Source organism: Rhincodon typus, chromosome 25 (genome assembly GCF_021869965.1).
Source record: "Rhincodon typus isolate 14 chromosome 25, sRhiTyp1.1, whole genome shotgun sequence".
Lineage (NCBI taxonomy): Eukaryota > Metazoa > Chordata > Chondrichthyes > Orectolobiformes > Rhincodontidae > Rhincodon > Rhincodon typus.
The window spans coordinates 29,766,887-29,780,768 of record NC_063356.1 but is presented as its reverse complement, the minus strand read 5'-3'; the positions used below and the strand labels follow the sequence as shown (position 1 = coordinate 29,780,768).

The 13,882-nt window shown below is 38.5% G+C and overlaps 1 protein-coding gene across 1 annotated transcript in view; it reads left to right on the top strand.

Moving 5' to 3' along the window:
- The window catches only part of LOC109916000 (arginyl aminopeptidase (aminopeptidase B)), a 34,526-nt gene that overhangs the window by 11,798 nt on the left and 8,846 nt on the right, over window positions 1-13,882 (top strand). Inside the window, exons 5-8 of the mRNA XM_020515687.2 lie at window positions 3,219-3,454; window positions 4,275-4,388; window positions 7,148-7,260; window positions 10,954-11,062. Of these exons, the coding sequence (XP_020371276.2) occupies window positions 3,219-3,454; window positions 4,275-4,388; window positions 7,148-7,260; window positions 10,954-11,062 (572 nt within the window). The remainder of the gene's footprint in view (window positions 1-3,218; window positions 3,455-4,274; window positions 4,389-7,147; window positions 7,261-10,953; window positions 11,063-13,882) is intronic.

Sequence of the window (13,882 nt, the reverse complement as noted above, 5' to 3'; positions counted from 1 at the left end):
GACCAGTAACAAATGTCTATTCTAACTGAAAATTCTAATGACTGAAAGAAGCAACTGGTTTTCTTCTTCCTTGCATGAGCAAACCCTCTTTGTCTAAATTAACATCTATTTGCCCAATTCCACCTGCATGCATGTCTTCTCCTGTGTACAACACTGGAGAATCAACCCTTTGACATGCAAGTTTGTTAAATTCACGGCTTTGCTTGTACATCTTTCTTTTTGCTCACATACTCATCTGCCCTCCCCTTTGTCCTCCTCTTGCCTTTCAAATTTTTCATGTGTGAACTTCTGCTATTTCCCTCTGTGTTTTCATTTTGTTTAGTTTTTTTTCTAAATGTGCTTTGTAGTATACATAGCCCACTTTAATATGAATGGCTCCTAACTGGCATTTTTTTAAAATGCCTATTTTGCAATCATGCTATTAAACTTGACTCCTTTGAATTTGTTGTGTGTTTTTAAATACCTTTCAAAAAGTTCTTACTGAAGCTTCAACTCGCTCAATAACCGTAAAACAATTGGACAGTTTCTTTTCTCATCTGTATAACGTAAGTAAGTTTTATAACACACATCAGTAAATCAGTGTGTCTGTTGCTGTTGGTGTTTGACTTGACGCCCTGGGGTTTTAAATATTCAACTCTATGCCTAATGGTAGTATCTAGAAAATGGGTACTGAAAGATTTAATTGAAGAGGCAATAAAACAAAGAACTGGGGATCTGGTAACAGCTAGCAATTTCTGTTTTTTGTTTCATTGAAGAGGACTATGACCGTCATAAATCTCTGCAGATTAGATTGTAGGTTTTAACTCCATTGTCCGCTGTTTTGATTTAACATTCTGAAGAACAACTTGTTTGTGTTGTTATCTGCAACATATGAGGGTAATGCAAATGCTACGTATAAGGTCATTTCATTAATTTACTGTCCTTATCTGTTCATTTTATGCACAGTGTTCATTGTAGCTGATGGTCTCCACTACACCCTTGATAAAAGATACAATCTGGTTATTTATAAACAATTTGGTGATTTGTAAATAATATTCCGGTATTATATTTTTATGATGTCTTTTTAATAGTTAAGATTTCAGTCACTGACATTGATCAATTGAATTGGAAGACAATGTTGGAAAGAAGTATCTAAGATAATTGTATTTGTTTGTCTAGATCCTGGATTTATTTTCCAAAAATAAGCTCATTTTCAGACTTCTTATTTTTGTGTCCTCGAGTTAATGTTACAGCTGGTAGCACTCTCTGAAGCTTTCGGGTTTAATCCACATTAAGGATTTAAGATTGCAATCAAGGCAAGTCCCTTCATTGGAGTACTTTCAGGATAGTTGCAGTTCCAGAGTTGCAATCTTTCCACTTAGATATTAGGCTGAGTTCCCATCTATTCACTTACGTGGGTGTAAAAAATTCCATGGCATGAATTGGACAACATTAAAAGCGATTTCCTGGTATCCTGGCCAGATATTTCAGTTTCAGAAGTAATTCATTATTTATTGTTTGCTTCTACAAGTCCTGAGAACATGATAAGCTGCAGATGTTTTTCCTGATCAAAAAACATTATCATTTTTTGTCTATGACATATTGTGAAGTTAGATTCGAAAGTTGTGACTAAGGAAAAGGCTGAGGGCAGATTTGATGGAAGTTTTTCAAATCGTGAGGCGTCTGAGCAGAGTAAATAGGGAGAAACTTACGTCGTGTAAAAGCATTTAAAGTGTTTTGCAGAAGAGGTATATGCAAGGTGAGAAAAGCTTTTTCACACGGGTGGCAAGATGGCTCAGTGGTTAGCACTGCTGCCTTACAGCAGCAAGGACCTGGGGTTCAGTTCCTGCCTTGGGCAACTCTCTGTGTGGGTCTTTTTCAGGTGCTCAGGTTTCTTCCCACAATCGAGAGATGTGCCGCTTAGGTGAATTGGCCATACTAAATTGCCCATAGTGAACAGGGATGTGTAGGTTAGGTGGATTAGCCATGGGGATTGCAGGGATAGGGTTGGGGGCGAGTTTGAGTGGGATGATACTCAGAGTTGGTGTGGATTTGTTGGGCCGAATGGCCTGTTTCCACACTGTAGGGATTCTTTACACAGTCAGTAGTTATAAGCCAGGGTCTGCAATACAGTGCATGTAAACGTAGTGGAGGCAGTTTCGATTGCAGCAATCAGAAAGCCATTAGATCGTTTAAGTACAAAGAATGTGCAGAATTACAGAAAAAAGACAGGAGATTGGCTCTCTGAACATTTAGACTTAGTGTCAGTGTAGATACAAGGGGCTGAACGACCACCTTCTGCACCATAAAATTCTGTGGTTTTGTGACTCGTTTTTATGCTATTAGCTAAATTCTGTTTGACACATGGCTCTCTGCCTGCATGCTGTTTAGCTGCATAAAACTTAATAGCCAAATTTAAAATACATGTACATTTACTGGAAGATAAAACTATCAACCAGAATCCCTGTGCTGTCTTTCAAAGGGACATTCAAAAGATTGCACATCACTTTGCAGATTCAGAGTGGTAGGTTACATAGTGGACTGTTTTCTTATTGAGTTCTTTGTTTGTAATTCTGTACTAAGCTAGCTTCTGAGAATTGCTTTCAACTGAGATGTGGTTTTTAAAAATATTTTATAAGTTGAGTTCTCTTGAAATCAAGGGAGTGGTAAGATTGGTGAATAGGTTTCAGAAAGCCAAGATGAAACCACATATTACAGTACAGAAAGTGAAAGAGAAATTCTGGAGATGCTGCAAGTCTGAAATGAAAATACTCAGCTGAGTTAATGAGTTCTGATGAAATGTCAAACTTGTTTTTCTTTCCATCACTGCTGCCTGAATTGTTGTGTTTTAAGCTTCTGTTCTTACTATAGTGCGGAAAATAAACTCACATGACTGAATTGATATGTCAACTGGCACTAGACTGGGTTTTTAGAGATCTCTCATCAAGATTGGATGCAAATTGCAGGATACAGCTCTGTCTCTGCCTAGTTTCATCAGTTCTTCCGTAGGTTACATATTCTAACACCGGTCCATTCCTGCATCCAGCCACAGTGACCACTTCAAATCTTTATTTGCAGAACTAATAGTTTACGATTAGTGTTGTATACCATGGTTAGTGAGGAGAAGGTGAGTGTTGGGAAATGATATAGTGAGAGAAAACTGCATGTGGATACGTTTGGGTGGTGTGCGTATGCTTTTTCAAAAAAAAATAACGGCAAGTTTCTCATAACATTCTAAGGTACGATCTTCTCTTCATGCCTCCGTCTTTCCCATTTGGTGGGATGGAGAATCCCTGTCTTACGTTTGTTACTCCATGTCTGTTGGCTGGAGATCGTTCATTGGCTGATGTCATCATCCATGAGATTTCTCACAGCTGGTTTGGCAATCTTGTAACAAATGCCAACTGGGGAGACTTCTGGCTTAATGAAGGCTTTACAATGTATGCTCAGCGGAGAATTTCAACAGAACTTTATGGTATGTCTTTTAAGAATGTACGTTAGTGATTTAGAATTTCTCCCAATTGTGATTTCTAAAACTACGATAATGCTGTTTATTCATCATTGTACCATTTGGGTGTACTGCTCAATTGAGGTATGGAGCCTTAGTACATTTCTTTCAGAGGTTTTTTTTAAAAGTTATGTATTTATTTCATATGATTTAAAATGTAAATATTTAAGTGTCACCTAATTTCATTAGTCTCATTGATGATTTTGTTAAAACATCAATTTTTTTTAATGGAGTTACTGAAGGAAATTGTTTCTCCTCATAACATTCACAATGGAGATTTTCCGATGTGTTGTCAAGTTAGAACAGACTCATGGTAAGGAACTAACTAGAAGGTAGTCACATCTCACTTTGGGGAGTTGTTGAGAGGGGTTACATTCTATGCCATATAGCAGATCATAGGGTGTGTAATTAAATCATCTTCATTAGTAGTTTTATTGTGCTGAAGGGCCTAAAATATGGGAGAAAAGGGAGAAATTTTAAAAACAAGGTCATTGGTTTTAACATTTTAAGTCTGGTAAAGGTGTGGTCGAACTAGTCATGAGCATTCTCATTGTCACTGCCTGTGGCACTCCAGGAGAGTTTGAGGGAAAGTTAGATCATCGCTTTTCAAAACTAAAATTGTTGTCTGTTCCCAGTTTTGCTCTTGAAACCTAAATCCAGCCCCTGACAAACTGCTGAATTGTTTGCTGTCAATTGCATCTACTCTTATTTACACATAAGCTTTGTTGCATGGTGTTATGGATATTGTTAGCAGCAGGTTAATTGATCTGTACATTTTATTTCTCAGGTGCAGCATATACTTGTCTCGAGGCTGCTACAGGGAGAGCTCTGCTTCGACAACACATGGATAACACTGGGGAGGACCATCCACTCAACAAACTGAAGGTCAAAATTGAACCAGGTGAGAGTTTAGCCTTTAGATCTACACATAAACAAAGTGCTAAAAAACTCAGCAGGTCTTGCAACATTCATGGAAAGTAAAACAAAGTTAACTTTCCGATCCAAAAGACTCTTCTTCAGAACTGAAGCAACCTTCATGAATATAATGAATTAAGAAAAAACTTTATTTAGATTCACTTAGTGAATCCTGATGCAGGCTTAATTTCAAAAATCCTTCTAATTAATAGAGCCTACTCTATAATTTTTACTATTATTAGTAATCAAGTGAATATTTCAGTTTTGTGAACAGAAATGTGAACTCCGATTGGACACCTGTGACAAGTGGTGTGCCCCAGGAGTCAGTGCTGGCCCCATTCCTGTTTGTTATCTATATCAATGATTTGGATGAGAATGTACAAGGCATAATTAATAAGTTTGCGGATGACACTAAAATAGGCACTATCATGGACAGTGAGGAAGGTTATCGGCAATTGCAGCAGGATCTTGATCAGCTGGGGAAGTGGGCTGAGAAATGACAAATGTAATTTAATATAGGTAAGTCTGAGGTGTTGCATTTTGGAAAGTCAGGTCAAGGTAGGGAGTTTCATGGTGAATGGTAGGGCCTTGAGGAGTGTAGTGGAGCAGAGGGACCTTGGAGTTCAGGGGCCCAGTTCTCTGAAAGTGGAGTCACAAGTAGAGAGGGCAGTGAAGAAGGCTTTTGGCACACTGGCCTTCATCAGTCAAGGCATTAAATATAGAAGTTGGGAAGTTATGTTGCAGTTGTACAGGATGTTGGTGAGGCTGCACATGGAGTATTGTGTTCAGTTTTGGTCACCTTGCTGTAGGAAGCTTGTTATTAAACTGGAAAGAGTGGAGAAGAAATTTACAAGGATGTTGCCAGACTCGGGGACTGAGTTATAGGGAGAGGTTGGACAAGCTAGCACGTTTTTCTTTAAGCGTAGGAGACTAAGGTGTATCTTATGGAAGAGTGTAAGATCATGAGATAGGGTGAATGCACTCAGTCTTTTTTACCAGGGTTGGGGAATCGAGGACTAGAGGCCATCAGTTTAAGGTAAGATGGGAAAGAATACATAGGAACCTGACGGGCAACTTTTTTACGCATATGGAATGAGCTACCAGCAGAAGTGGTTGAGGCAGCTACATTAACAACATTTAAGAGGCATTTGAATGAATACATGGATAGGAAAAGTTTGGAAGAATATTGGCCAAATGCAGGGAAATGGGGTTAGCATGGATGGACATTTTGGTTGGCATGGACCCGTTTGGGCCAAAGGGCCTGTCTGCGTGTTCTTGGACTCTGACTAAATGAATGGTTGCAGACATTTTGCAATTATGTTGCTTTGTTTGGATTCACATTTTATATAGGTCTTGCATAGAAAATATTGTTTTATTTTGCTCACCTCAATTTCTTTACGTCCCTCATCCACACTAAGCTAACCAAGCTTCCACCCAACTTGCTATACTCTAGCCTCTCAGGTCCAACCCACATCTGGTGTATTGACCTGTGACTTAGAGGTTGCGCACCACTCTCCAACACTTTGTCTCCTCCTGAGCCATGACCCCACCACTGAACATTACGCCATTGTTTCTAGGATTGTCACTGAACTCATCTCCTCTGTCGATCTTTGCTCCACAGCTTTCCACCTTGGAGTTCCCTAACCCTCTTCTGGCCTGCTTCTACTATTTTTGAGAAATCCACAACAGAATGCCCTGGCATACCCACTGTTTCAGCTTGTACCTACACCACTGAACTTACCTCTTCATATTCCATCTCTTCTAACTTACATTTCATTCTTCTGACACTTTACATCAGATCCACAGTTTTCAGTTTCATGGCCGCAAGCACCACCTCTTTACCATGGGCGTGCGGCCCCTCTACACATCCATCCCTCACCAGGACAATCTGCCGGCTGTCTTCCTGTTTCTTGGATGGAGGTCTGAACAGTTGTCACCCACCTTCAAACTTCTCCGCATTGTTGAGCTTGTTCTTCTTTGAACAATTTCTCTTTTAACTTGCCTTGCTTTCTCCAAATAAAGGTATGGCCATGGCCATGCACGTGGACCTTTTGGCATTCCTATCTTTGCGAAGAAGGATTTCACGTGGATCCCAGTCCACTACACTCTTTCTGGTGGATCAGCAACTGTATATTTACTGCTTCCTGCTCTTGTTCAGAACTGGAAACATCTTATCCATTTTGCTTCCAATTTCATCCTTTCTCTCACCTTCACCTGAGCCCTGTCTGACTCTTGCCTTCCCTTCCTTGACTTCTCTATATCCATTTTCAGGGATAGACTGTTAATGTTTATTATAATTGCAGCAACTCCCACATTTATATCAACTACATTTGTTGCATTCTGCTTCCTGTGACAACTTCATTCAATTTTCCCAGCTTTTCATCTCTGCAACAGAAGTGCCAAGGATACTAAGTCTTTGGATACACAAAGAAGAATGGGACATTGAAGAGGGCAATGAAAAATAGAAAAATATCAATTTATTTAGGGCCTTTCAAACATTGGACATGCTAAAGTGTTTTACAAACAATGACATACTTGCTGAAACGTAATTACTTTGGTCACGTTAGAGGTGATATTCAGTGCTCGGTAATTTACATGGTCCACCTAATCTTTTCTTCCAAGTTTTATAGCCAGCCCATTTGTATGGGAATTTTGTTTTCCTTTCATTGTATCTGAATTAATTCATTGTAATTGTTTAATTCATGGTAACTGCTGCATTTATTTCATTGTAACTGCTTATTTTAGGTATTGATCCTGATGACACATATAATGAAACTCCATATGAGAAGGGCTACTGCTTTGTATCATATTTGGCTCATCTTGTGGGTAATCAGGACAAATTTGATGCATTCCTTCGGGTAAGAACCCTTTACTAAGTCCCTTACTAATAATGATATTTATTTAGTTCCGTGATAAACTGGTTAACAGAGTTGCTTACACACCTGGCCTGTTTTAGATAAACCTTAAGGGAATTAGACATAGTTGTGGTTGTGCTCCAAAACCTCATTCGTTTTCAAGCTTAGCTGGAACCATTGAGTCTTAAAATGTTGGCTTACACACTATTTCTATCAACTTTTATTACAAGAAGTAACCTCCATTGACAAGTCTACATTTTGTTTTGTTTTGGGTTTTCAAATAGATATTTGGCTTGGGCTGTATGCGAAAGACTACTTCTGTACCCCAACAAAGCAGAATCTGACCTTATACCTGCAGTAATCTAATATTTACAGAAACTCTTGAGTAACACAAGTAACTTTCTTGATTTTGAGAAAAACTGTTGAACGATGTCCTAACCTTGTGATTGAGAAATAATAAACAGGTCGATTGTAATTTAAAGCATAAATTATATGACAGTTTAATTAAAAATTTGTCTTAAGCAGTAACAGCAGCTTGCACTTATTACTTGACATTTCATTAATTCAATTGTTAGTAGTAAACCTGGGATGGAGGCTTTGCTATTTTTATATAAATAGCTATTTGTAGTAGTCCCTGGGATGTTTCCATCCAAACTACGGTACTGATCTAGCAAACTGGGAGTATTCCACCTGGCATCACTTATTGTGTCCTTTCAGATTGATACCTGGAATATAGAAAACAGACTGTTCCTTCCATTGCTGAATTGTTTATCAAATTAACATGATGGTTTTCTAATCTCCGCCATTTATTTCGGAGCACAGCAAGCAAGACTGTTCTTTATGACTCCACTAACTTTGTAACGAATGTATCTGAATAACAATAATGCCTTTAGTTGACGCACCAAACAATGTGTGTACATTACTGTCAGGGGAGGCATTTTGCAGTAACTAAGTCTAGTTATCTGAAAGATAATCCTGTGTTTTAAATGGGAAAATTATTGTACAACAGGCAAAACAATCCTCTCTTGCAGTGCAAACATGTCACTGAATAGTATGGAAGATTCCACTATATCGTACATTTATGGGTAATGTTAGTCATTCCTGATGCTTTTTGGAACAGGTTAAGGAATTTGTTTTTCGAATTTTAAGTAGTTAAACAAAATGTATTCACGTATAGACTGATTTTAGACAAACAAATGGTGGAAAAGTTATATTGAAGAGCTCAGTATTCTGGGGACCAAGTATAGAAAACCACTAGAATTCTAGTCGAACATCAGATGAAATGTAACTGAATGAAATAACCAATTAAAACACAATATATTCTTTACATACAAAATAATCTTCAAGTTTAACTGCTAACGTAGAAATGTGCTTTTCTTTCAACCATTCTTTTCAAGAAAAGGCACTTGTTTTGGTTGTTGGTCAATCAAACATGATTATTTAAATACTGACAATTTTGCAAAAGGCGTGAAGATAATCGCCTCATTGGGTTTGGAAAATTATACAGTGGGTTGAAATTTAGACATTTTTTCACATTGTACTTGCACCCGATCCAAGATACTTGTTACATATGTTTTCTGACTAAAAGCATGCAACCTGGTTTTCAACTGTCCTACTGGATAGTTCGAGTTTTTGTGGATATTATTCCAAAATAAATTTTTAATCAAAACATTAGGAAGAGAAAAGAAGATTAGAGATGGTTTATAAATACTAGTTTTGTCAGTGAATTTCTCATTCCAAGAACATAGTTTCAGCTTTCTATTTCTCAGAAAATAGGCTGACTTTTATTGAAAATCCTTATGTATAATTGTGTATATCATTTTGGTCAAGGTTTTTGCTGCTTCCCAAGTATTTTCCTTTTATTTCTTTCCTTTTATTTCCTTTCAACAGTCTCCTTTTCCTTGCTTCCCTCACTGCAAATTAATTTTTGAGATACCTCCATCTATAGAAACTTTCCACACTGTTTTCTTTGAAAGGCAAAGTATTTGAAGGACAAGGACAGTTTTCCAGTTAATTAAAAGATAAAGTATCAGCTTGGCTCAGTCCTGACCTCTGAGAATGGAATATTGTGAATGTAATGCTAGCCTTGTAACTGAATGCAATCTAGTGAGGTATACATTGGATTGTTACAAGTGATGTCCTTTGGATGAACTAATCGATCAAGTTTCACTCTGTCTTGTTCAGCGGCTCAAGCGGATATTAAAAATCACGTACTGCTCAAAGAAGAGCACAAAATTGTGCCAGTATTCTGGCAAGCACTTGTCCCTCAAACATCTACCAAACACCAATTAAGTTATTCATTGAGATTCATGGAATTCTAAATGTCAATGCTGTGTCTCTACAGGTGCTGCCAGATCTACTGTGTTTCTCCAGCATTTTGTGTTTTTACTTCACATACCCAGCATCTGGAGTATTTTGCCTTTTTTTAAACTAGTCATTCACTCACCTCTGCTTGCAAAGCTTTCTTTTTCCTTTGCTGTGTTTCCCATGTATAAAATTTGGGAGGATATTTATTGAGCATACTTAGCAAGTTGCCTCCGAAGCCAAATGGAAACATGACAGAGTATTCATTTATGGTGGTCAGAGTAGTTCAGTGTAATGTGGATTAAATTCTGTGGCTAATAGGTACTATGAGAAGGATATGCCAAAATTTACTTGGCTGAGGTTTTCTGGATCAAAGAAACACATGATGTAAACACTAACTTGGAGACGAACACTTTGCTCTGGGATTCATGTTTGTCCAATACCTGACTGCAACACTGCATTTTCTTGTTTTTAAAAAAAAGTTTTGTTTTTATTCTTTCTAGGGATGTTAGTGTCATTTGCAAGGAGAGCATTTTGTTGCTCAACCCTAACTGCTCTCGAGTAGGTTCTGGTGAACTGCATTCTTGATCAGCTGAAGTCTATCTGGTGCAGGTACACAGGATAGAGAGCTCCAGGACTTTGTTCTTAAGAAAGTGAAGGAACAGCAATTCAGATCCGTACATGTGGCCTGGAGAGGAACTAGTTATGTGCCCCCTGCTTGGTATTCAGTTTTTAGCGTTTGTTTTCACTTGGACAAACTTTTATAGGATAGAAACCGAAAGAACTGCAGATGCTGTAAATCAGGAACAAAAACAAAGTTGCTGGAGAAGTTCAGCAGGTCTGGCAGCATCTGTGAAGGAGAAAAACAGAGTTAACATTTCGGGTCTGGTGACCCTACCTCAGAACTGAAATTGCACTCAGTTCTGAGGAAGGGTCACCGGACCCGAAACATTAAGTTTGTTTTTTTACCTTCATAGATGCTGCCAGACCTGCTGAGCTTCTCCAGCAACTTTTTGTTTTATAGACTAGAATTCCCTACAGTGTGGAAACAGGTCCTTCGGCCCAACAAGTCCACACCGACCCTCGGAACATCCCACCCAGACCCATACCCCTATAACCCACCTAATCTACACATCCCTGAATACTACGGGCAATTTAGCATGGTCAATCCACCTAGCCTACACATCTTTGAACTGTGGAAGGAAATCGGAGCCCCTGGAGGAAACCCACGCAGACATGGGGAGAATGTGCAAACTCCACACAGACAGTGGCCCGAGGGCGGAATCAAGCCTGAATCCCTGGTGCTGTGAGGCAGCAGTGCTAACCACTGAGCCACCGTGCCGCCCTAATTCTCTCTTGTTATATCCTTAATGCTGTCTTGTTTGTTTGCAGGCTTATGTGGACAGATTCAAGTTTCAAAGTATTGTAGCTGAGGATACTTTGGATTTCTATTTAAGCTATTTCCCAGAGCTCAAGGAAAAGAATATCGAAAAAATACCAGGTAATGCTGTTTTATTAAATTTGTACTTAAAGGGAGGAATGCTCTTGTCATTGTAGTGCTGTTATTCAGAATTTATCTTTTTAATGTTAATAATGGCTTATTATGGTTTTCCAAGATATCTATATTATACTTTTACATGTTTAGAAACTAACTTGATACTTCTAGAGGTATTCTTGTATAGATAATTAAGGGCTGCCCATATTTGAGAGACACAAAATGGTTGACAGCTAAGCTGAGCCTCTAGCCCTGCAGAAAATGGCTGACAAGTGGTTAAACAGAATTAAAAATCTGTTTAAGTGAGATCAGGAGTTGACACAATGGTACCTTTTGATTAGGGGTTATTCCAAGTTGAAAGGGAGCTTTGCACAGACAACAGCTGCGAAAAGATTTGCTTGAGACAGTTTGATAAGAAACGTCCAAGAACAGACAGTTTGAAGATTTGGAACTTGCATTGAAGGGAAAAGTAAGCTCCTCCAATAACAAACACAAATGAACTAATGGGATTATGGCTTGTAAAAATCTACAGGAATAAACAAATTCATTAAACTATGACAGTGATTGATTACAGTCTCATTAATGAAAGGATGTTGTCCCATTAGGTGAAGAGTTAGTTAGGACAAGGGCTGTAAACCTCATCTCAGAACACTACGTGTTCAGCCTAGGTCACGGTATTGCTGTGAAAACAATAGATAAAGACATTTTGCAGTAATTAATCAGTTCTTCAAAATTGTTCACAATGTTAAGTAGATTCTAGTTAAAGATTCTTCAGATAATCAGAGATTACCATGTAATTATAAATACACATGTAACAAAAATACAAAGATCACTAAAGGCACAAGGGAAAAAGGTTCCAATAAAGATGTGAAAATTAACAAGTCTCAGATTTATCATTAAAAGAGAGCCTAATGCACCCTAGTGCATCCAAAGATGTGCAAGTTAGGTGGATTGACCATGCTAAATTGCCCATCGTGTTCAAATGTGTGGGTGGCTTAGACGTGGGAAATGTAGGATTACAGGGATGGGATGGGTCTGGGTGGGATGCTGTTTGGATGGTTGGTGTGGACCTGTTGGGCCAAATGGCCTGTTTCTACAGTGTAGGGATTCTGAAATTCTGATTCTATAACCCTGTGTGAAACAAACTGCTCGCCACTCATTAGCTAAAGAATGCTAACAGTAGGGGTAGATATAAAACTTTACATATAACTAACTTCATAATAGAATTATTATAATGAATCTTATAGCAATTAGTAAGAACCAACTGTCTTTTGTATCTTTTATAATTAGGACAATGGGAAATATAAGATGAGTAACAGAATTGCATAGGGATAGCAAATGAATACAATGAATAACAGAATTCAAGCAGTCCTTAGAGATATGTAAGTCTGAGACATGTCTAAAGGAGTATAGCCAGTAACTTTGGAATGCGAATTAATAGGATGCATTGAAAGAGCCCAAGACCTGGTGATTACAATGTCCGTTAAACAGTACGAGACCATGAGAAACCTGGAGCTGTCCGTAGAAGTGTACGTCATTGATTAGGTGCTTCACAGGATTTGATGTATAGGATAAAGGGAAAGGCTCAGTGACCATGTTCTAAGTGATTATTGTAACACAAAATGTGTAAAGATAATGTGAAAGTCTGAGCATCATCGATCTCTCTTCCGACCTGAGCGAAAGATTAAGGGGATAATCATGCCCTCACATCGAGGGCAGATTCGGAGGGGTAGTCTATGGCTGTCTCCCTGCATGATTCAGTGACTGATTAAATAAAGACTGCTACATGCCTGAATTCTGCCTGCCTTCTGTGACTTTGTCCCCTGCTGGGGGGATTTGCTCCTGGAATAATGGACTCCTGATAAGATTGTAGTGCATTTAAAGGATTCTGATATCTTCAAATGCAAGATTAGTTAATTTTAAGCTTTCTTGATGCTGCCTAATTTCATCATAATTGTTTATGTACCAAGGAATTATCAATCTCCTTTTCTCACTGGCTGGTAAAAACAGAGAATGTGAACATAAAAAACTTTATTTACATTTGTGCGAACTATTGGTTACATTGCATTTTATCCACTTCTGGGATCTTAATATTTATTAAATATTAAAAATACTGAGTTAAGTTGCAATATTCCAATTCAATTTGAGTTGAAGACTCCTATCTCCGACTGTGTCCATGGAAACAAGTATCAGTATTTACACTCAGCACCATCTATAAATGCATCAGGTGCTATGTTCTGCATCAGTAATAATCCATCAGCAGTTCTGAAACTTTGTAGCCCACAGCCCCAGAGTTGAGCAAAAGACAATGCGGACCACTTTTCGGTCTTCTCTCACTCACATTACATACATAGAAACAAACAAATTAGGAGTGGGAGCAGGCCTTCAGCATTTAAGCCTCCTCTACTCTTTAATGAGATTTGTTTGATTTGATTGTGGCTTCAACTCTACTTGCTTGCCTACCCATTATACTCTTTGATTCACTTGTTAAGGTACAGTGAGATTGTTAATTAAGAATATTTAATGACCCTGTATCCACTGCTTTCTGAGAAAGATAATTTCACAGGCTAGAACCCTCAGAAGTTCTGTTCTCTCCCACAAGGGGGAAAGTCCTCTTGGTATCCATCCTGCCAAGTCCCCTCAGGATCTTGCATGTTTGAATAAGATCACTTGTCAATTTTTAAACTCCAACAGAAACTGGCCAAACCCGTCTAATCTTTCCTTCTGAGATAACCAGGCGTAGAGCTGGATGAACACAGCAGGCCAAGCAGCATCAGAGGAGCAGGAAAGCTGACGTTTCGGGCCTAGAACCTTCTTCAGAAATTT